Source organism: Bufo gargarizans, chromosome 1, assembly GCF_014858855.1.
Source record: "Bufo gargarizans isolate SCDJY-AF-19 chromosome 1, ASM1485885v1, whole genome shotgun sequence".
Classification (NCBI taxonomy): Eukaryota; Metazoa; Chordata; class Amphibia; order Anura; family Bufonidae; genus Bufo; species Bufo gargarizans.
Window position 1 is genome coordinate 96,462,997 of NC_058080.1, and position 22,892 is coordinate 96,485,888.

At 42.2% G+C, this 22,892-nt stretch overlaps 1 protein-coding gene across 9 annotated transcripts in view; it reads right to left on the reverse strand.

The window, feature by feature from the left end:
- The window catches only part of PROM1 (prominin 1), a 194,156-nt gene that overhangs the window by 49,163 nt on the left and 122,101 nt on the right, over positions 1-22,892 (reverse strand). For all 9 annotated transcript variants that reach the window (XR_006390259.1, XR_006390261.1, XR_006390262.1 and 6 more), the window contains 9 exons: positions 16,315-16,532; positions 16,130-16,204; positions 15,057-15,120; positions 11,455-11,614; positions 8,432-8,584; positions 8,163-8,286; positions 5,535-5,638; positions 4,256-4,340; positions 3,537-3,683 (listed from right to left, as the gene is read on the reverse strand). Coding sequence is in view for 4 of the 9 variants with exons in the window: in XM_044296871.1 (XP_044152806.1) it covers positions 3,537-3,683; positions 4,256-4,340; positions 5,535-5,638; positions 8,163-8,286; positions 8,432-8,584; positions 11,455-11,614; positions 15,057-15,120; positions 16,130-16,204; positions 16,315-16,532 (1,130 nt within the window). In the remaining 5 variants the exon portion in view is untranslated. The remainder of the gene's footprint in view (positions 1-3,536; positions 3,684-4,255; positions 4,341-5,534; positions 5,639-8,162; positions 8,287-8,431; positions 8,585-11,454; positions 11,615-15,056; positions 15,121-16,129; positions 16,205-16,314; positions 16,533-22,892) is intronic.

Here is a 22,892-nt window from a genome sequence, read left to right on the forward strand (position 1 = left end):
CTCCCTTCCCCGTTTCTCTAATAGGCTGCAGGCACTAGGCCTGCAGTCTATCAGAGGTCGGTGCAGGCGGCGCACCGCCTGAGCCGTACAGCACCGGACACAGGCCGGAAGAGCGGTTTATTTTTTTATATGGTACTACTACTGCCACATGATTGGGGGGCATCTATGGGGGCACCTGTTACTGGCACGTAATTGGGGGGCATCTATGGGGGCACCTGTTACTGGCACGTAATTGGGTGGCATCTATGGGGGCACCTGTTACTGGCACATAATTGGGGGGAATCTATGGGGGCACCTGTTACTGGCACAAGATTAGGGGGCATCTATGGGGGCACTTGTTACTGGCACATGATTGGGGGGCATCTATGGGGGCACTTGTTACTGGCACATGATTGGGGGCATCTATGGGGGCACCTGTTACTGGCACAAGATTGGGGGACATCTATAGGGGCACTTGTTATTGGCACATGATTGGGGGCATCTATGGGGGCACTTGTTACTGGCACATGATTGGGGGGCATCTATGGGGGTAATCGTTACTAGCACATGTTTGGGGGACATATATGGGGGCACTTGTTACTGGCACATGATTGGGGGGCATCTATGGGGCACTTGTTACTGGCACATGACTGGGGGGCATCTATGGGGGCACTTGTTACTGGCACATGTTTGGGGGGCATATATGGGAGCACTTGTTACTGGCACATGATTGGGGGCGTTCTATGGGGGCATTTGTTACTGGCACACGATTAGGGGCATCTATGGGGGCACTTGTTACTGGCACATGACTAGGGGGCATCTATGGGGACACTTCTTACTGGCACATTATTGGGGGCATCTTCTGAGGCCACAAATAAGGGGTATTTTATATGGGGGGCTCTGTATAGGGGAATTTTTACTGGGGCACATTATGGTGGGTACTATGGGGAAGGGGAGAGAGGAGTACTATGGGCTCATCTATGGGGGCACTAAGAAGGGGTATTTTATACTTGCAAATTATGGGGGACACTGAGGGCATCTACTGGGGCACTATATATGGGGCATTTTATACTGGTACATTATGGGGGGCACTAGGCAGAAGTGGGGAGAGGCGCACTATGGGGGCATTTACTGGGGGCACTATATAGTGGTATTTTATACTGGCACATCATGGGGGCACTATGGAGACATTAGCTCAACTGGGGGCATTAAAAGGGGGTATTTTTTGCACTGGCACATTATAAGGAGAATTATTACTACTGGGGGCATTATGATGGGCTTTATTACTACTGGGGGTCTATGGGGAACATGATTACTAGTATGGGCATTATGGGAGCAGTATTACTTCTGGGGCACAGTGGGGACATGTTGGGGCACTGTAGGAGCACTATTACCACCATATGTGCTCTAGCAATGAATTATTCCTATTGGTGGGACTTTTGTGAGCCCTATTACTGTGGGGGCACCTTGGCACAGTATCAGCTTACCACAATTATTTTTGGGGGACGTTATGCTTACACTATTAGTGTCAGGGGCACTATTTGCTGGGCACAGTTATTTTAGGGCACTGTGGGCCAATAATTATTGAAGGGCACTATCTGCATGGTACTACTATTATCAGGGGGTCTATCTGTTTCTGCAGTATAGTATTGGGGAGCACAGCAGCACAGTATTGGGGGTGGTAGGATGATTTGTCCAGAAGATGGGAGGATGATGGAAAAGTAGTAAACTAAGATTTAGTTTTTTCAAACTGCAGAGACGAGAAATGGCTGAAAAATGGTGAAGGTCTGAAGGTCTCAAAGGAGAAGATGAGGAAAGAGAACATCAAGAGACGTCACTGGATGTAAGAGGTATGGGGCGCTGTATTACCCTGTATGTAGGGGTGGATGGAGGGGTTAGTAGTACAGTACTATCTGCACATTGTAAAAAATATAAAGTAATCTGCAAAATACTTTATATTTGTGCCAGAAGTTGTGCTTTTTTAATTTTTAGAATAATGATACAGCCATTTTATTTGATACTTTTGTGCTGATTCTTTTTTTCTTCTCTATATAAGGTTAAGGGACACTATAGTCACCAGAACCAGCTACCACTGGCGTTTAGGCTTTCCGTTTGTGAGATCCGTTCAGGGCTCTCAAAAGTGGTCCAAAACGGATCAGTTTTGCCCTAATGCATTCTGAATGGAAAAGGTTCCGCTCAGTTTGCCTCCATTTGCTTGCAGCGTTTTGATGTCCTTCTGACGAAACTGAGCTAAACGGATACATCCTGACACAAAATGTAAGTCAATGGGGACGGATCCGTTTTCTATGACACAATCTGGCACAATAGAAAATGGATCTGTCCTCCATTGCCCTTTAATGGTGTTCAAGACAGATCCGTCTTGGCTATGTTAAAGATAATACAAACGGATCCGTTCTGAACGGATGCAGACGGTTGTATTATCTGAACGGATCCGTCTGTGCAGATCTGCGAGTGTGAAAGTCTTAGATGGTTCTGGTTTTAGTCTGCTATTTAGACTCTATAATAGGGGACCCTAAGGCTGTTGTGTAATAGGGGCCCTGTGGCTGCTCTATAATAGAGGATACTAAGGTTAACCCTTTAATGGGAAATGCACTATAGGAGGAAGTCAGATGACATTTAGATATCTGAAAATTTTGCCAAGATGTACAAAAAGCACATATCCAGTATTTTTTCGGGACGTGAAGGAGCTTGGTCACCCTTGCAATTGCACAGGAGCTGGTACCTGGTACTGCAGCTTTTTCCAATGGCCTGAGCTTTGATACCAGGCACAGCCACCTGTACACACAAACGGCGTGCCCGTCTAGGGACATGGTGCACCGGAATCCCCTTGATCTAACATTGATTGCATGTTCAAAGCATAGATCATCAATATTAAAGGGGCTCTCCGAGAATATTGATTACCTATCCTCAGCATGGGTCATCAATATCAAATCAGTGGAAGTCTGACACCTGAAACCCCTCCCAAACACACACGCACGGTCAGCTGTTTCAGAGGGCCAAAGTTCTCGTTAGACTCTACCTCTTCATAGCATACCATGAACAGCTCTGTACGTTGTATAGTGGCTATGCTTGGTATTGCAGCCTAGCTGCACAGAGGCCGTGCTGTGACCCAAAAAAACATGACATCACTGGCCTAGAAAGAGACTGCGGCACTCAATGGAGTGCCAAGGCCTCTTTAAACAGCCGATTGGTGGGGGTGCCGAGAATCGGACCCCCACTGATCTGATATTGATGATCTGAGGATCCCTTTAAAGACCTGGAAAACCTCTTTAATGATGGAAAATGAAACTTGTCATTAAGTAAATAGGCACAAATCACCCACTGACCAACAAGGCAATGGCTTCAGCACAGCACTAATTTTGCTCATACTCGTGAGTGAACGTATTGTAAAATTTCTTTGACTCGGGGATGCTTAGCTGAGAAAAGTTAAAGAAACACAGATTCAAAGAATATGAGGACTGTGATTGTAAGGACTGCATTGACTAATACCGTAAATTCCATGTTGATGACTGACACATCTCATGTCATGCACTTACCTCAGCTAAAAATGCATCAAAGTCTATTGTATCAATCCCCGTTGTGCTGAAATCTTCTAAATTCTTTCTTCCTTTTTGATCCAGCAAAACAATATCCTTCAGGTTTATATTCATCAGCTCAATCCGATCTGATATTTCATCAACATACTGGGAAGAAAAGGTCATAGATGTTAATAAAAGTAATGATCTGCAAATTCATACCTAGTCATACTGTGCAAAAGTATTATTATTAATAGTACACCTTCAAGTGAGATCCTCAAATGATAGATTTAGCCTTTTACGGTATGTGTCAAATTCTTATATTCAGCCCTAGAAAATCCCATTGCCTATCCTGTTGTGTATGTATAATCATAGCTCCTGTGGCTGAATGGGGCCTTTCAAGAGCAACTCAGATTGGCCAGATTCCCCTTAGACGGTGAAAAGGATGTCAATGAGAAATTGGGCTAAAGGTCATGCTGCTCCTCAGTCCTTCAAGAGATAGCGGGGTGTAAATCAGCACCATCTAGGAGCCCCATATTGACTTTCAGGTGTGGATCACACATTCCTGTGTATGTTCCTGGGAACCTTAGAAGTCCCTAGAACCTATGTGAAGTCCACTCTTATAGTCAATGTATTTCATTGTTACATCCCAGGGATCACAATGGTTTAATTCCCAATGAACCTCAATACTTGCACTTTCAGTGAATAACATCCCTTGGTTTTGTGAATGGAACACTTACCTGGTTGATGTTTAAGAACTCATTAAGATTAAACATATGATCAATCTGAAGAGCCGTAAAAATGCCCTTGTTTTCCTTGCAGTCACTAGAAAATAATATGAGGAAATCATCAGCAGTTTCCCTAAACATGTAAGAAATCAGTAAGACATTGGGGTGGTCTGCTATGGCTAACCCTTGCTCTTCAAGCAGATCTTTCAGCAAACAGTTGACTGCATTAGTGTGATTGCCAAAGTGCTCCTTTGCAGCCTTGTATGGTTGGGTTCCAGTAAGGCTCTGTTCACGTTTTAGTTGCATGTTCCCATTTTATTGGAAAAAGAGAGCGCCATGCAGTGCTATTTTCCTTTTTAAAACAATGGACGCCTCAGCGCAACCCAACGGATCCCATTATAAGCAGCACATTGGATGTGTTGCAACAGATCTGGCAAAGTGATGTGGAAGCTATGAGGCACTGTAGATGTGAACTGAGACTAACCCATGTATTGCAGTGATCTTCTAGAGCAAACCATGCCATTTATCATGGCTCTCTGCTTTGGCTAATTGAGTCCTAATTGGTCAAAAATGGACAAGGCACTTGGAACCGAAACCAAGTTCGGTAAAAGGTCTTTAACAGTAGAAATTAATTTCTGACGTTATTACCCGAGGTCTTGCAAGACTTCGCGAAGTAATAACTTCGGCTCATCTGAGCCAATACATTCTATTACTGTGCAGAGCGAGTTCTGTACTGTATTCTAACAAAGTTTTATGCGAAACCACTTTGGATGTTTCATCCGAAGTCGATTCGCTCATCCCTAGTGACAACCAAGGTGACTGGACCTCCGATTGTCAAAAATGACTGCCAGTGTACACCAAAACAAAAAAATTCTCTCTATAGGAAAAAAGAAACAGAATTACCAAATGTTAGTTCCTGCTCAAATTTCTGATTTACTAATATATGGTGAATGCAGTATTCTGGTGGAGTCCTACCCAAACTTTAACATCTCCCACAATTCACTCCCCTTTGTATAACCCTTCCCAGTAGAATAGCTTTGCTCCTGCTGTGCCCATAGACCCCAGTGCTACATGAGACCGCCAGTATATAGAGGCAGTGCTGAGGTAGAATGATGTCATCAGGTGATACAGAGATATCTTGCTATATACTGTAAATATATCCTCCCCTCACATGTTATGGTACTATACAGGCTACTATGGAATGTGGAAAGGACAGGTTAGATGATCGAAACAGGTAACATTTTTGCCTTTCCCCATAAATCCATTCCTGCCTGTTCATTTGAAGTTTTACCTGTAGACCTTTTCAAAAGTGAGATTCATATTGGCATTTTGATATAGGACACCGGAGAGATAATTTTTCCACTGTGAATTCAGCAGATATGGAGTATCCAGAACCTTGAGAACAGAAAAAGCATGCCATCACACATCACAAGACATAAAGTCAGTCTTTCCTGGCAACAAATGGGAATGCAATCATTGATACAGTGCACATCGACATCCTATAATAAATACAGTATATATTTTATTCCAAGATCTCTGGAAAAGATAACTAAAGCTGGTCGGACACATTACATAGAAGTTGGTTGATGGTTGAACAGCAGTTGAACAAGGAATCATCTGGTGAACGTTCCTTTCGCACACACGACCATACACATTTTAGTCCACTTTGGGCGTTACAATTGTTCAAACTGCCCAAACACATCCAATGAAACTGGGTGATGGATGAAAGATCTTCCCGTGGACGTCCTTTCAAAGACAGATCTTTCATTCATGAACAATCTCTTTCGTCTGACTTTGGGAGGAAAAAAAACATCCGACTTCTATCTAATGTGTATGGCCACCATTAGACCGGCTGTCTAGACCTGCACCTGATTTATCACAGGGGCTCAGGCTGGATGATCAATGTGAGGGAGGGAGACACCTTTCTCTAACTATACCAACTAACTATTGGTTGGCCTACTTACTTGAGCCACATTTTTACAACAGAATTTTGGTGCAAAATGACTCATCTTAGGCCCCCTCTCCTGTGAAGCTCCTCCTCTTTCCACTGAGCCCCACCTCCTTGTCAAGCATGCTCGGAAAAAGTGTAGAAACACAAGATCCGCCAAAATTCTCTGCTTTTAGACAGATTTTTGGCACAGACACCTTCACAAATATGGGCCACTACATACTAGACCTCAAGTAAACATTGAGGAAACAGTTTTGGCATCACCTACATGTTGAAGACATACTTTTAATGTAGTGGTGTAAATATGGCGGTTACAGAGGTAGCAATCATAGCAGGGGTCCCAGCACCCTGGGGGCCTGTAATAATCCAAGCTAGATTTGGAAATTGTAAAAGCTGCTTCTTCATGAAGCACAAGTGTCCTAAAAAGGAACCCAGGTCTGCCCCCTTCTCACTGGGAAGAGAAAGCTTATCAGGCATCATGATCTTTATGGAAGATGAGGATCCTAAGTCTTCCTTCTGTAAGAAGTCTTATAACATTGATCTGTCTTGGTGCCCCAATGAGATAACCCATGCTGGGTGACAATAACTAATGGCGTCTAATACAGTGCCCATAGTGGAAGCCACCCTCGTTGCTATATAAATCCGTAGTACCATAGAGCGTTACAGTCTCCATGTTCAAACTTTCCTACTGTCCATATGTAATTTTTTTATGGCTAAAAGCTCATGATGAACCGTGGAAAGTACTGTAAGGAGAAAGAAGAGGATGACTCTAGAAGCTAAGATGATTACCTCCCAGATAAGCCTTTTTCTGTGCTCGGAGCACAATGGCATGTTCATAATGTAATCACATTAGTCAGGCATTCAGCCATTTAGTTAAAAAGTACCGAATGTGACAAAGTGAAATAGTTGATTACTAAAAATGAAAAGCTCTTTATCTGTGTGCGAAAGAAGACTCCGGTGTGGCTGCCGGAGCCTGGAGCTGTGAGCGAGTGAGTGGCATATCTCGGCTGTCATACAGGCTGCGGCTTGAGAAAACACGCACCATAAATCATGTTGGATGGACAGACAAATGGGCTTTTCCCCCGCAGCGTCATATTTGTGTGGATTATATACAGGCTCCTACTGCTCCTTAATGTGCTGGGAAGGTAAAATGTCAAGAAAAATTTCAGTTCCTCATGATGAGAGGGAATGTGCACAAGATGAGCTCAGGGCATCCATGTAGAACAATACCAGTCTTATGTGGAGATACTTAAAGGGATGGTCTGGCCTAGGAGCCAACAACCCAGTGTTTGAAAGCTGTGCCTTATTAAAAAACAAAAACAAAAAACTCATCTGTCCGCAGTCCCACCGTTTCAGTGTTGCAACCCTGTTCCCTGCCACTTACAGATGAGAAGTGGCTAGGTCCCATGACCGCTGTGGCCACCAGTTACATGTGCTTGGATAGCAAGTCACTGCTAGTGACATGTTAGTGCTGTACCGTTCAAGTATTTTTTTACTGCTGAGGCCAGTGATTGGCCGCAGCAGTCAAGGAACCAAGCCACTTCTGGTCTGGAAGCGTTCAGGAATGGGGCAACCCCTTTAAATTGGCCATCCATATTAGACAAACATTGGGTGAACCTAATTTCATCCGAGCCAGCAGACTATCCAATGTGTATAGAGCTGTTCCAACTTTCCCCTGTCAGCAGATGTCAGAAGAAAGGTTAGGCATGTTAGAAATTTGGGACAGCCCCGATCATTTGTTCTCAAGCAAGATATCAGTACAAGAGGTGCCTGGCAGCAGCTTATTCCCCTTCTCCTATTGAGAATGCCTACATGCTTGGCTGAGCCATGTATGCATGTGTACATATGCTGATAGTAGTAGTGGTTGCCCTACCCCTTAGCTAAGGAATAAAATATAGGATTAAGTCCAGGATGTATCAATGGATTAAATCAAAGGAGATTGAAGTTAACGTCTATGACATGCATACGCACCTTAAACAAAGACTTGTCTTGGAAAGGCTCACACACCAGCTTTTCTACATTTCCTCCGGCCAGAAATGTAACAATCACAATAAGCATGAGAATCCAGGAGAAGATAAAGCTGAATCCAACTCCACTGCAAAATAATAATCAATATTAGTTACTATAAGGATGGAAGGGAAATACGTATCAGAACATATTAAATTACAGCAGACCATCCACTGAGAGCATTATGTAGGACGATAGATAAGATACCTACAAGATGTGCAACGTATACTCACGCCATGAGAAAGTTCCCTCCAGTATTTGAGACACAGCCTCTCGTGGTTGGAGAAGCATGTTGGTCATAACCACAGGAACCAAATAGGAGGCCAAGGAAGTAGAAAACCACAATAAGTGTCACCATGCAACAGAGGACAAGAGATCCGAGCCACCTGTAGAGAAGAAGCTATTGCTAAATGTATATTTCTAATTTGCTACCACTAGATAACAATGAGTTATCTGTGAAACATCCTTCAGACTTTCATCTCATCTCAAAGATATATGATAAGTGGACACCATACAAATAGAAAGAGAGAAATATAGTCAGTATCCACCTGAGACAAAGGACCTTAGCACCTTTTTATCAAATTTGGTCATCTAAAGAGGCAAGATTATATGAAACATCCTGAGAATATGTTGGAGTCAGAATACTCACCTCACCTAAGGGTTCTGAAAGGGAATCTGTCACCACAAAATTCACTGTTAACCCACGAACAATACCTTGTAGGGTTAGCTCAGCTGATTGTAATGATACCTTTCACTTAGAGACCTGTTACTTCTTTCTGGAGTAAAATTACTTCTAATGCATATGCTAATGAGCAGTTAAGTGCACCAAGGGTGGACCCAAGCCATCAGTGCTCCTCCTGGTTCCTCTGCCAGCCCCTCCCTCTCCTCCTTGATCGACATGAACCAAAAGTGATTTTTCTCCAAAGTGAAGCAATAAATCGCTAATTGAAAGGTATCATTACATTCAGTTGAGCTACTGTGTGATTTTGAGTGGGGTATTGTTTCAGACAAATATTATCATCTCTAGTGGACTAGTGTAGCTGCAAGTTTACTATCAACTACTCTGGTGGTCTAGTTACTGAATGGGTTACTGCAAACATCGTAGTCAGGTGTACCGAAGAGGTCAACACTATCCCTGGTTTATATGGACAGTGAAGCAGTCAATGCCAGCATCATTGATGGCCTAGATTGGTGAAGGGTCTAATGTCAGCATCCCTGGTGGTTTAAGGCAGGAAAGGAAAGAGAGAAATTTTCACCAGCTTCCTGGTACTAACTACAGGGCAGTGGTGTCTATGAGTTGTTTCTGGTATTGCAACCCAGTGCAGTTTCTACCCTTAGAAAACACAGATTTTCTTTCTAAACCATAAATGTTCCCATTTATCACGTAACATATTTTAGAGATGACTACTTCCCTGTGTGAGGGATTATATAACATACCTGCAGAATGAAATATACATATTTCATGTTAAATGCCGGAATCAATTGCCTTGAGGGTTAGATGTTCTTCTCAGACATTAAGACATATCATACATATTATATCTATAATAGCAGTTTTGTCACAGTGTCAAATATGTGCACAGAAATGAGAAACACATGTGAGGACAGGAACTCAATGCTTAAAGGGTACCTCTAGCCATAAGGTGCACACGGCTATATTTAGGACATTATATAATACTTTACTATGGTACTTTGAGTGCTAAACAATATGGACCAGAAGTCTGTATAGCAGCCACAGAAGTTGGCACTGTGATACCGTCCATACTCTCCATGTTATACCTACAGTGTACACTGCCCAAGTTGTATATACATATCTTGAGTATTAACGTCCCAGCAAGTTTTACAGGTCTACTGTCATTGGAGTTACAAAAGGTCACATCTACATGGTAGCGTGGAGATCACTGACCAGTTTTAATGAAGCAGTACAACAAGACGGTGAGTTGTTATCATAGGGCAAAGTATACAGCTACTGTGTACAACTGATAAACAGTGCACCCGATGACATAACGGAAGATTCTGGGTCATATTTAGCTGCTATTATTCAGTGCAGGCTGATAAGTAAGGATATAACAAATGATCAGTCTGATGTCTACAACCTGTCTCATTAGAAGTTCAGAACGCTGCTCTGTCTTTCTTCCCTAGTTTATCTGGTAGAAGTACAAGTTCACCAGGAAGTCAGTGCATGGAGACTTTCCAGTACATGAAATATAAAATCACCAAGGTCTTCTCCATCTCATTGTGAATGACCTCCACAAAAGCAAGAAGATCCAACGTGGTCACCTGCTGGTCGTGTGGTTTGTTACTAAGCAACAGCCCGATTATATTCAGACCTTATAGCAAATACAGTATAGCAAATAATATTTCTACTAGAGGTTAAATGGAAAAATTACATCAAAATTTCTTCTAAAAACCCAGTCTATAGCATGCCTGGCCAACATGTCTCACACATCAACATTTAGTCCCATAACAGCAACGTTTTACATAAATGTGGCTAATAGCTCGGTGGATTTTAAAGTCAGGGACACAGCAGTGGTAGGGAACATATAGTAAGTCAGGGGCTGGGGTAATGAAATAAGAGGCAGGCTGAGAAGCCCGCCTCTATGTACAAATAGCCACTTTCAGAGCTCAGAAGACGTTGAAGGAGGACTCTCCTTAGCAACTCTCAGTTAGAGCTTTGTTAAGAAGACTCTTTACTCCCTATTTTTTGGTAAAATGAATCATCCTTCACTAATAAAGTATATTATATAAATGTTTAACAACCCTGTCCCTGCACTATAACTATATTAAAAATAAACTGAAAGGAAAGTTACACTTTAAAAGAATCAGCAGTAGGGTATGGGTGCATATGCCATCAATTCTTCAGATAGCAAGACCCCTTTAAGAGGCACACATAACGGCAGCATCTCAATGTAAAAATATAGTATACAAAAAATTAGTTGCTGAATTTAGATGTGCAATTAAAATCGCTTGGAACCCAATGCAAAATCTGTAGCAGGGCCCCTACCATGTGTCAACACTGGAGCCATCAGGGGTCTTATTTTGATGTTACTCCTATAGATTCCTACTCACTTTTGATGGGACATTCATGCCATTTAGCAATACATGGCCAGACTCAAACTGAGGCATCTTAGGTATATCATATAAAATGAGTATGAGGTACCAAAGAAAGAATCTATACTCTGCCCCGTTAGATGTTGCACTAAAGGCTCTAGATATGTACATTATACAATGCTGAGCAGTGCTGAAGAACAGACCATACCTGTAAGAGTCATACTGCTCGATAACAGGATAATAATCTCGGACATACATCTCACTTTGGGTTAGATAGAACGTAAGGTTGGACATTATGTGAATGACTGGGATCATTTTGGAAAATTTTGTTATATTTGCTCCGATGGAATCCAAAATGTTCTTCACATCTAAAAAACAGCAAAGACACCAAAACAGAATGAACATTTCTGATCAAACTCAGATGGAACAGCTTTGATGAACTACATACCCAAAATAGAACATGCAGGTCTTCAAGAGCTGAAGATCCAAAGGCTGCCCATCTATGTCACATGTCATAGTAACTTATATTAGTTAATCCAAAACTCACAAATGTATCATGAATGAGGAAAACGGGGCACGCGATGAATAATGAACAGAATACACACTGGACACACTCAACTGGTGTTCAATGGAATTTGAGGATAAAGTCAGAGTTCTCTTTAGCGTTCACATTTACACATACTGTACTTTGCAGCTTTTGACTACAGGTTTTGGAATTTTAGGTACAGAATGTTTCTTTTTTTGCCTGTGGGATCTATTTTGATGCAAGAACTGTCATAATTTGCTTGCGATGTTCAGACTTGAAAGGGGAGTGTGAAAAGCAATAGCCCCGCTTCTGTAACGTTTAAACTTTTACCTAAATAGGTACAGTCAAACACTGGTAAAGTTCACGCCATTGATGTGTTATACAAGCAAATGTTATAACAGCCAGGGTGTAGCTATAGGGGGTGCAGAGGTAGCAGTTGCTACCGGGCCCAGGAGCCTGAGGGGCCAAAGCCACAAAAGAAAACACCTGTATTATAGAACGTACATGCTGGGAGGGCTCTGTTATAGATTTTGCAGAGAATGTTCAAATTAGTCCTCTGGCTGGAGGTAAGGGGTTAGGTCAAGAATTTGGCCTTGGGGGGGGGGGGGGGGTGCCTTAGGAAGACTATGTGCTCCCCTGCCCCTGGCATTCATCGTCATGCGGCGCTTCAGGCAGAAACACAGCTGATCGCACGATCAGCTGTACTTCTGCCCAACAAGATGGGGGCCACAAAACTTGGTTCTGGGGGGCTGCATGCGGCCTGCTGGTTGTGCACCCCTGGTCTAGAGGGAGATCAAACTATATATTTCTATGTAGGAACGAAGAAATGAAAGGTGTCTGTTCTTCACTATAATATCACTAGGCCAGCACTGAGAGAAGGAAGAGAGAAGGGACCTATTGAACATGTCAGTCCACCACTGAATGTAGGAGAAACAGCAGGGGGCGCTACCAGAGAGGAATATGTAATGTACATAGAAAACCTAACAATATTTTTATGGCATGCGTACTGTAATAATATTTCATTTAAAATACTGTGTTCATTGCATAGTAATAACCCCTTTAAGTATCAAAAACTACAGTGTGGTAAGTGTGCAAAAATAGGGAATATATATATATTAGGGAATAGGTTATTTATTAGGGAATAGGGAATATATACAGTATATATATATATATATATTTTTATTATGGAATAGGGAATATATAGGAGGGGCAAATATTTCCTGACAGCATTTACTGTGTAATATACAATTATTATATAGTAGAAAGGGGATAATAATACATAATGGAGTAGAATCACACGCAGTCTTATGGAAAGCTAGACATTGTTTTAAAAAACAAACTCAGCTCTGCTGTATCTGTAGCTAGAGACTAAAGGTTCTTCTGATCTAACAGGATACAGATCCGATCCAGACTTTGGATGTAAGCATACAGCTCCTGTATGAAGCCTTATAGAAGTAGTAATAATGGTGGTAGTAGTAGTAGTAGTAGTAGTAGTGTGTTATACACAGGCAGCAATTGTGATTAAAGAAAGCTCTGACTTTCTTCCGGCACATAACGAACACATAGCCTCCTGTAAGGACACATCATCCAGGAACAACTTACAGGGAATGGCTGAGTAACAATTCCAAAAACAGGTCCAAAAAGATTTTGTTAATAATAAGAAACAAAACACGTCATTAGTCACATACCAACTGCACAGAAAGAGCCAACAAATATCAAAAATAAGAAGACATTGCTACACAAGATTTCCAAAACTATAGGCATATAATCCTGCCTCATATTTAGACCTCATGCACATGGCTGCGGGCACCAGGCAATATGCGGGCACCGGCTGTTTGCTCACCGCTCAGATGCGGACCTATTGACTTGAATGGGTCAACAATCCGGAAGGTGCTATTTTTTTGCAAAACTTGTTCTACAGTATTTATTTGCGGTTTGGACGGATCACAGACCCATTCAATTTCAATGGGTCTGGATCAGCCGCATGGATAGTGTCTGAGCATTGGGGACCACAAATTGCAGTCCCCAATGTAGGGAACGGCTGTGTGCATGAGGCCTTAAACAGTGTAAACTTTACACCAGGACAGTAATGTGATGTAATAATCACCGCCTGCCCCCAACTGCACCACAGGAGCTCAGCTAAACTGTTAGGGACTTGTCTAATAAAACACTGCAGAATTATAAATGCAGCTCTGGACGGATACGGCATTTCAATGCATTTGTAAGGGCCCTTTCACACTTGCGTTGTCCGGATCCGGCATGTCCTCCACTTGCCGGAGGTACACGCCGGATCCGGAAAAACGCAAGTGTACGGAAAGCATTTGAAGACGGATCCGTCTTCAAAATGCTTTCAGTGTTACTATGGCACCCAGGACGCTATTAAAGTCCTGGTTGCCATAGTAGGAGTGGGGAGCGGGGGAGCGGCATACTTACAGTCCGTGCGTCTCCCGGGGCCCCCCAGAATGACGTCAGAGCGCCCCATGCGCATGGATGACGTGTACATGCGATCACGTCATCCATGCGCCTGGGGCGCCCTGACGTCACTCTGGAGCGCCCCGGGAGCCGCACGGACGGTAAGTATGCTGCTCCCCCGCTCCCCGCTACACTTTACCATGGCTGCCAGGACTTTAGCGTCCTGGCAGCCATGGTAACCATTCAGAAAAAGCTAAACGTCGTATCCGGCAATGCGCCGAAACAACGTTTAGCTTAAGGCCGGTTCCGGATCAATGCCTTTCAATGGGCATTCATTCCGGATCCGGCCTTGCGGCAAGTCTTCAGGATTTTTGGCCGGAGCAAAAAGTACTGCATGCTGCGGTATTTTCTCCGGCCAAAAAACGTTCCGTTCCGGAACTGAAGACATCCTGATGCATCCTGAACGGATTTCTCTCCATTCAGAATGCATTAGGATAATCCTGATCAGGATTGTTCCGGCATAGAGCCCCGACGACGGAACTCTATGCCGGAACCGGCCAACGCAAGTGTGAAAGGGCCCTTAGACGGATCAGGATCCTGATCAGTCTTACAAATGCCATCAGTTGGCATACGTTTTGACGGATCCGGCAGGCAGTTCCGTCGAGTGCAAATGTAAGATGTCTTGCTTGAAGTCATCATGATGCACCCAGTAGTGGACAATCAGCCCGGTATAATAATATGTAGATAAAATGTGATTGGAAAATGGAGCTACCTATTACATAAAAAACTGGGGGAGATCTATTAGAATATTACTTTAAACGAGATGCATGTAAGACTACACGTAAGTGTCATGATAGAAGAGAGTCACTCACCTTCCTCTATGTTTTTAGTTTGATTTTGTACCATTTCTGGAGTGTTATTGAAAGCGGCATAACCCTTTGGGGGGAAAAAATGAAGACAATTTAATTAAAAAAATTATCAAAAAGTTAAAGTTAAAGGGGGGATTCCTATCTAGGATCTCTAGGATGTGCCATCACTTTATGATCAGAAGGGGCAGCAGCGCTGACTTGGCACTGTGTAATCTTTATGGTGTTTCCTTGCACAGTGGGGACCCAGGGATTACGCGGCTTTGCTTTCCCTTCTATGCAGGGACATGTTAGAAAGGTACATACTGATAACGCAGCACTACAGCCCCTTTATTCTCAGAATCGGTCAGGGTCCAGAGGTTGGACCCCCCACTGATGATAAAGTAATAGCATACTCTACTGATATTCCATAACGCTATACATTTGGAAAAGTCTTGATTCCGAAAACACTTTTTTTAAATACTCTATTGTAATAGAGAATTCAACATGGCCAATCTGTACACAGACTCCTTTCACTCAAGACTAATCCAGTTCTTCATTGCGCCTATGGTGGCGCTGAAAATAAATTGAGTACTTGCTGCCACTTTCCCTCATAGATTTATATAATCACAGAACTGGTCCGTTGCCTCCAGTAGGCCAATATAAATAGCAGGGTCCTAGGAAACCAATCACAGAAATAAAAATTCTGTGATTTGTCTCAAAGAGGCATAGTCCCAGCAGCAGTACAACCTGTGAAACCCATTTTTGGGTGGAATAGTTCAAAGTGGATATCCCTTTTAAGTAGGACATAATTTCGTGCTTGGATATGTGTGAATGATCTTGATATCCACGAGCCTACAGAAGTGGTGGTAGTCACCAAGTAACAGCATACCACCCCTTCCCACTGAATGTCATTAATAAGATGATCACCAACACAAAGTACAGAAGAGTTTAATTAAAATGTGAGTATTCCAACTTTAACAAGATATGGACGGAGTGGCTAACAACTATTTTATATTTTATCTTGGAATTAAATAATACTCTAGTAAACCTACCAGGAGCTGCTGGTAGAACATTGTGCCAAGCATTCAGTGTCTCACCTTTTGTACAAAGTTACTGAGATCCGTCTTGAGAACGTTGTTTAATTTGCCAAGATGCTGGTTTAGATCTGGTAACTATGGAAAATAATTAAAGATTGTATCAATTACTGTCTGTTAAAATATTATCTACAGGGATTTTCAGATTCATTTATTGGGTTAATTTATTGGATTTTCAATTATCTTACCAAACTGAAGTTGGCATTGGCCCTTAGCTGTGAGAGTGAGTTCTTGATCTTGTTGCAGGTAATCATTGCCACGTTGGTGAAGCATGCCGGGTCACTCAGCGTAGTGTTTAGTTGTACCTTGGCATCTGTAAGGTTTAAGTCTAGGCGGTCCATTGCCTCCTGAAGGATTTCCAAAGACACGCTGACGTTCTCCAACGCTTCTTTTGTTTCCTTGATTGCTGAGACAACCAAACATGGCGGTTAATATTACATTAGAAATGTTGTAGCATAATATGGAACATATTGTTTGGTTTATCTCAATATGATGGTCCAGGTTCTGCTGTAACCCTCTTTTACCTACTCCCCCCCCCCCCTATTCTATGTATTTGGCTGGAAATGGATGCCTATAACTATATATATATATATTTTTTTTTTATAGTATCTTTTTATTTTATTAATTTTCCTATAACTATATTTGTGATCAATTTCCATCGCCACCCAAGAAACTATAGGCTTACAGAACTGGAAACAGTGAATTATTTTGTGAACATAGACCAAAACCAGAATGCAATGGATGCAAAGCAAAAAATTAGTTAAATTTCACCAAGGCGTCAAGAAACATGTGTAAAGCAATGGCAAACTAATGCAAAATCAAACACTTCCCTGTCTATCAAAATGTGCACAATTTTGGGACGCCTTGAGTCCAAGAAAGAAATAGTAATCTGTATTCATACAATATCAACATATTCTGTATCATTTTACTTTGGGGTAGGCTACAAACAAGCAGGATGACAAATAAACAAGCAATGAGACAAAAGAAGAGAAGCCCCTGACCAAGAGCTTCCAATCCAAATGGGAGAAGGGACACAATGGGTACATGGTACTAACTCTGCTCCTTGTGCTGGCATGAGGAATATTAAAAGGGCCAAGGAACCTGTGGCGAAAGCCACTTTGCCACAGTGTTTTGGAGGGGGCTGTTTGCCCGCCTCCTGCCCCAGGATTATGGGCCCTCTCATCAGCCAGGCCTCCTGTGTTCACAAAGGGACTTGGACTAACTTGAACCCCTGGTCTAATTTGTGCCATTTTGGGATGTTAAGTGTCTATGTGTAATGAAAAGGGTGGGACATTGTATACGTTGAGTAGTGAGGTCCGTTTCATTGTCTTTCTGTGTGTATTGGCAATGTCCTTTGTCCTGAGAGATAATTGAATTACTTCTCGGTTGTCTCCAGGACAGAGGATATTGTGTATTCGCCTGCCTGTGATGATTGCATCAACCCAGTGTGAGGTAATTGTATCGCGGGCAGAGGGGAGGATTTTGTGTGGGAGCTTCTGAGTGTATTGTACGTGGGTATTGGCTGTTTTTACAAAACCCTGTGGGTGGTAACCTTGTTGGAAGATGTGTATAAAATGCTTGTGTGTTCAAATAAAGAGGGCTGCCTTTATACCTTCATGAAGTTTTGGCTCATGTTTGGGGAATGGAATAACTACACTCTTGGGGATTGCTATATCACAATACTCCCCTGAGTATAAGCTCTTGTAAGAGCTTGTTCATAGTTCCTGCTCTCTGGATGTAGGAGAGGTTCACCTCGGTGAGACCCCAACCAAGCTGCGGCGGTTTGTGGGGTCTGCAGTGTGTACGGTGTCAAGTGGAGTGCTTGGAGTCCTCGGAAAGCACTAGGAGCATCTATCGACGGAGGTACCTGGTCGGGGTGCCTAGTAGATCCGTTACAGAACCCTTCACCAGAAAGTATCTGAGCGAACGTATATATACAGTGCAGAGTGATGCATTGTGGGTAGCTAGCTGTGGACAGAGTGAAGATCTGACCAGGTAAGTTTGTTTGTGGGCTATGGACTGTGGTTGTATTAATAAGTACAGTTATTCGACATAGCCCTCTGTGCTATAGGCCAGCGAGTTCCACAGAATGAGTACAGCACGGGAGAAGTCCTGTAGTCCTGAGAGTCATAGATAATTGGCACAGTGAAATGATTCTTAAAGGGGTTGTCCAGGATTTTAGTATTGATGGCCCATTCTCAGGATAGCTCTTCAGTATCTGATCATTGGAGGTCTACCACCAACTACCCATGCCGATCAGCTGTTTTTTGGGAGTTCTAGCATCGGACGTTGGTGCTGGTTACTGCAGTGCAGCTCTGTCTACTACACAATGGAGGAAACTGTGTAGTTAAAGTGCTAACTTCTTAGTGGGGCTACACCAAAACAGCTGATCTGCATGGATGTCTGGTGGTAGACCCCCAGCAATCACATATTGAAAGCCCATCTTGAGGAAAGGCCATCAATAGAAAAATCCTGGAAGCCCCTTTAAAGGCCCTATAAAAAACACAAACGCATTAGTTCTGTGATGCATTAGAATCTTAGCATGTTCTATATTCTGTGTTTGTCACGCAGCCCTGGCTCCATAGAAGTGAATGGGGCTTCAGTGAAAAACGCATTGCATTTGGATGTAACCTGGATGCAGTCCAAGTGTGATGCGTTTTTCACTGATGGCTGCTAGGAGATGTTTGTAAACCGTCATTTTTTTTTCTCACGTATCAAAGCGTATTTAAAACGTATCAAAACTGATTTGCTCCTGCAATGAAAACCTGAAACACTGAATGCAAATGCAGACAAAACTGAATGAACTTGCTTGGTGTTAGTCACTGAATGCACCTGGAACACATCATGAGCCAATCCGTGAAAGAGGCCTAAACGCACCTGCACGTTATATCATTTATCAATTCTAATTTAGATGTGAACAGCACATGCCATAGCTGGGCCAAATTAGCTTTAAATGGGGTAGTCTTCTGCTCAACTCTTGGGACCAGTCTGACCCGGATGTGAACTAAACCAAAAAATTTAATACCAAGAAAATATAAGAATGTTTGAATGACCCACACAATATATTTCATTGGTTTTATTATATTGTTACTAGTTTTAGTGTCTGACGTTCTTCACGAATGATGATGATTACTTTTTATATTATTTGTAATTCTACATGATTGATGATTGTGGATTCACTGTAGAACATCTGCAGTTTAATAGTCCCTAAGCAGATAGCCCTGTTGTTTACAATGACAATGAGACATTTTCCATTTATTACAGGTCCGGCAGCCTCATGCATCATCTTTAGTGTCCTAACTTGGAAGAATAGAGTCTTCATTATAATCTATGGCTGATACACAGCTCTGCATCTTAATTTCATCATAAAAGCATGACTGCTCCATCATAGTAATGTGTAGAGATGTCACTTCTGTAAAGATCACTTTGGTTTTAATGGGAATGATTGATTATATTGTTCTGCTAAGCAGTTTGCAGGTCAAAAATATTTCACAGCAGAAAGAAGGGAAACCAAGCCAGCTCACAGGAGGGAATATGCTTGGAAGCAGGGAAGCCACAGAGAAGATAAATCCTCTACAGCTGCTCTTGGACTTTCTGTATGGAAATGCTATAGACCGTGTGTAGCCTGCTGCATCCGATTCACTAGGGATTGGTTTGATTCTTTGTCTAGATCTCGATAGTGTAGTTTGGATTCCTAATATTAGTAAATGTACCGCTAAAACCTCTAGGGGTTTTGTACAACCCACTTGTCCCTTAGAGGTTCTTTACAGACAGCAGACGGCCACAAAGTAGACCCACCAGGGGATTTTCTAGTAGACCCATTCTGCTGGAAGTGTGGATGTACACATGTTCTGTATAGATGAAGGGTAGCCTTTACAATCATTTACCGTTTTACAAAAGGAACCCCAGTCCAATATAGACTGTGTCCATCTTCTCTAGATATCAGATGAGGGAGGTGTGGTGTCTTCTTGTACTCAAAGGGTTTATGGGTTGTGGACAAAGATCCATTGGGATCTTTTAGATTAAAAAATTCCACCTACAGACAGACTTAGGGTGCATTTACACCAACTGATTGGTCAGAAAATCTGTCAGATAATCTGTTGGTGTAAATGCACCCATATTGTATTGCCAAACTGTTCCTATGTAAAACATGAATAACCTGGAAAATGTCTGTCCACATAATAATATCATAGACACATATTTAAAGAAAAAAAACATTAAAAAAAACTTGTATCAGAACAGACCAGGAAATGTGATCTTCTGTTTTACCTCAGAAAATATATTGTAGGAAATCCTGAGGTTATGATATAGATAGAAAACCTGGAAATATCAACCTGAGTAAAGTCTTTGAAAGTGGTTGCTGGATGACAACTTCTGTCCTCTTCCACTACAGGGACCTCATTTATGGGCCAGAATGGAGAGCTGCTCTGTAAAAGTATTCTTGAGGACCTGAGAAGTCCATGCATTAGGCTAGGTTTACATCTGCATTTTTAAATAACCTGCTGAAGTTCAAGACATTTATGCCGGAAAGCGTGTGTATTCCATTGTAGGCAATAGAGATCTGGTGGTGAGCGGCTCTATCTGGCCAGGCCAGATACGGTAAGCTCCATCCTGCTGGATTTAAAAACGCATGTGTGAAACTAGCTTTACATGGATGGCCATTCATCTGAGTCACCACCATGCAATGGAACATTTGTATGCCTAGATGCTGCCTGGGTCAGCTTTCTCTCACTCTCTGCAATCAGCTGTTAACAGTCACCTTTATCTTAAAAAGGGTTGTCTTAATGAGGCAAAGCTTTTAATATTCTTTCTGGAGTTAGGTACTTATTTTCCAATGGTGAGAAGTACTCATTTCTGCCATTGCAGAGCCTGTAGGTGCTGTCAGAATATATCCAATGTAAAGGAGTATTCCAGATCACAGTCAAATTGTTCTTTGGGGCATGATGGCTTCTTTAGAACTCTTGAATGTAGTCGAGTTCAGTGTTGGATTGGCCCACCACAGTACCAGAGGATCCTCTAGTGGGCCAGGGATCTCATACAATAGTGGTCCCCAAAGATCCATGAGAAAAGAAAAACATTTGGAGCCAATCACTTGCATCTAGTGTCTATTTCTTCTAATCAAAACCTGATGAAGTTGGGCCACAAGAATAACTTCTTCTGGTGGGCCCAAGGAACCCCAGTCTGACACTGGTTTAGTTGTAGTCCACTTTGCAGCGCCAGAATAGGAATAGCACTAACAGAGAAAATACCCTTGTCATCAAATTCCCACCAACTAGCATGTGAAGCCACATCCCAGCGATATGCCAACACCTGGTACAGCTGGATTACTCTATTAAAGAAAAACTAAAAAGTTTTAGAACAAAAGATGAAAAGTTGCTTAGTAATGAACAATAATTAGTAAGTGCATTTACGTAGCATGTGACACTAAAACAACAACTGCACGTTTTTCTCCAGTGCAACTTCTTGAATATGGGAAAGAATAGGATCAGAGAAGAACATCATGGTAAGTGCTGGAAGCTGTGTAAAAGGAGGTGAGGCGAACCCCAAGCAAATTATGAAAAGCTCTCTTCCAGTGAAACCACCTCATCACTAATTATGTTGGTCAGTAGGACTTGGCTGCAGATGTGTTTACCTGAAGCTTCTGGGTAACAGTACTAAGGGCGCCTTCACAGCCAGCAACTTTTTTGCAGAAAAATTGGTTCCATTTATCTGAATGGGGTTGGTTTGGCAGAAAGCATATGGATTCCTGCAAACCCAATTCAGATGAACGGAACTCATTCTCATCTGCAACAAAATCTGCCAGTAAAGGCGCCCTATATATGTACCTGCAATACCATGCATCATATATACTACTGATGGCTTTGTTTGTGGCAATGGGCCTTTGTGTTCTACTTAGGTACCAGAACCTGGGTGTGACTGCTACCTCTCTACTCCATATCTAGCTACACCTCTGCCTCCAATTTCCTTTCCCTGCCCAAGAATGCGTCTAAGATTTTTCATGTTTTTATGTATTATTTTTACCTGTTACACTATACTAGTGTCTGTTTAGTTGGTGGAACCAAAATCGTTACACTGAGACTACACACGACACAGATAGGTGTATACATAGGACAAACACTTCACGTCACAGGACTATTCAATGCCAGCAGTGCTGGGGTTTTACCTTTAATTGCCCTTTCCACTTTGACTACAAGTTAAAATAAAAAGTGAACAAAAGTGAACATAAAACAAAAGGTAACAATGAAACAACTATAAGACACACAATGAAACCATGATGCAATAATCTGCTCATAGTGATAAACAGCAACGAAGCATGTAAATGGATATGGATATGGGGTCACGTATGGAAAACTTCTCGTGGACATTTTACAAACATGTATCACTGTAATCATCAATAGTCAAACAGAAAACGTAAAAAGATGTGAAAAGCCAGCGCCAATCTGATACACAATGCCACACACAGAGTAATAATGGTGAGCAAATTGGAAAAATGTAATTTGGGTCTGATAAGTCTTAGATTCAAATATTTTGCCCATTTACATTATTTGGAGGGATATCCTTCTATTTAGATTGAAGGCTCGGCCACCTTTGCAACCAGTTTTTTTAAGCACTTAGCAAATAATCTTTGCTTTATATTGTTGCGTCTACAGATCTCTGCATCTCCATGGCTCCAGACCACATAGAAACATACTTTATGGTCATACTCCCGTCAGTCCTCTACTGCTCAGTCTGTTAACATAGAGACACATAGGTCTGCATAGGGACT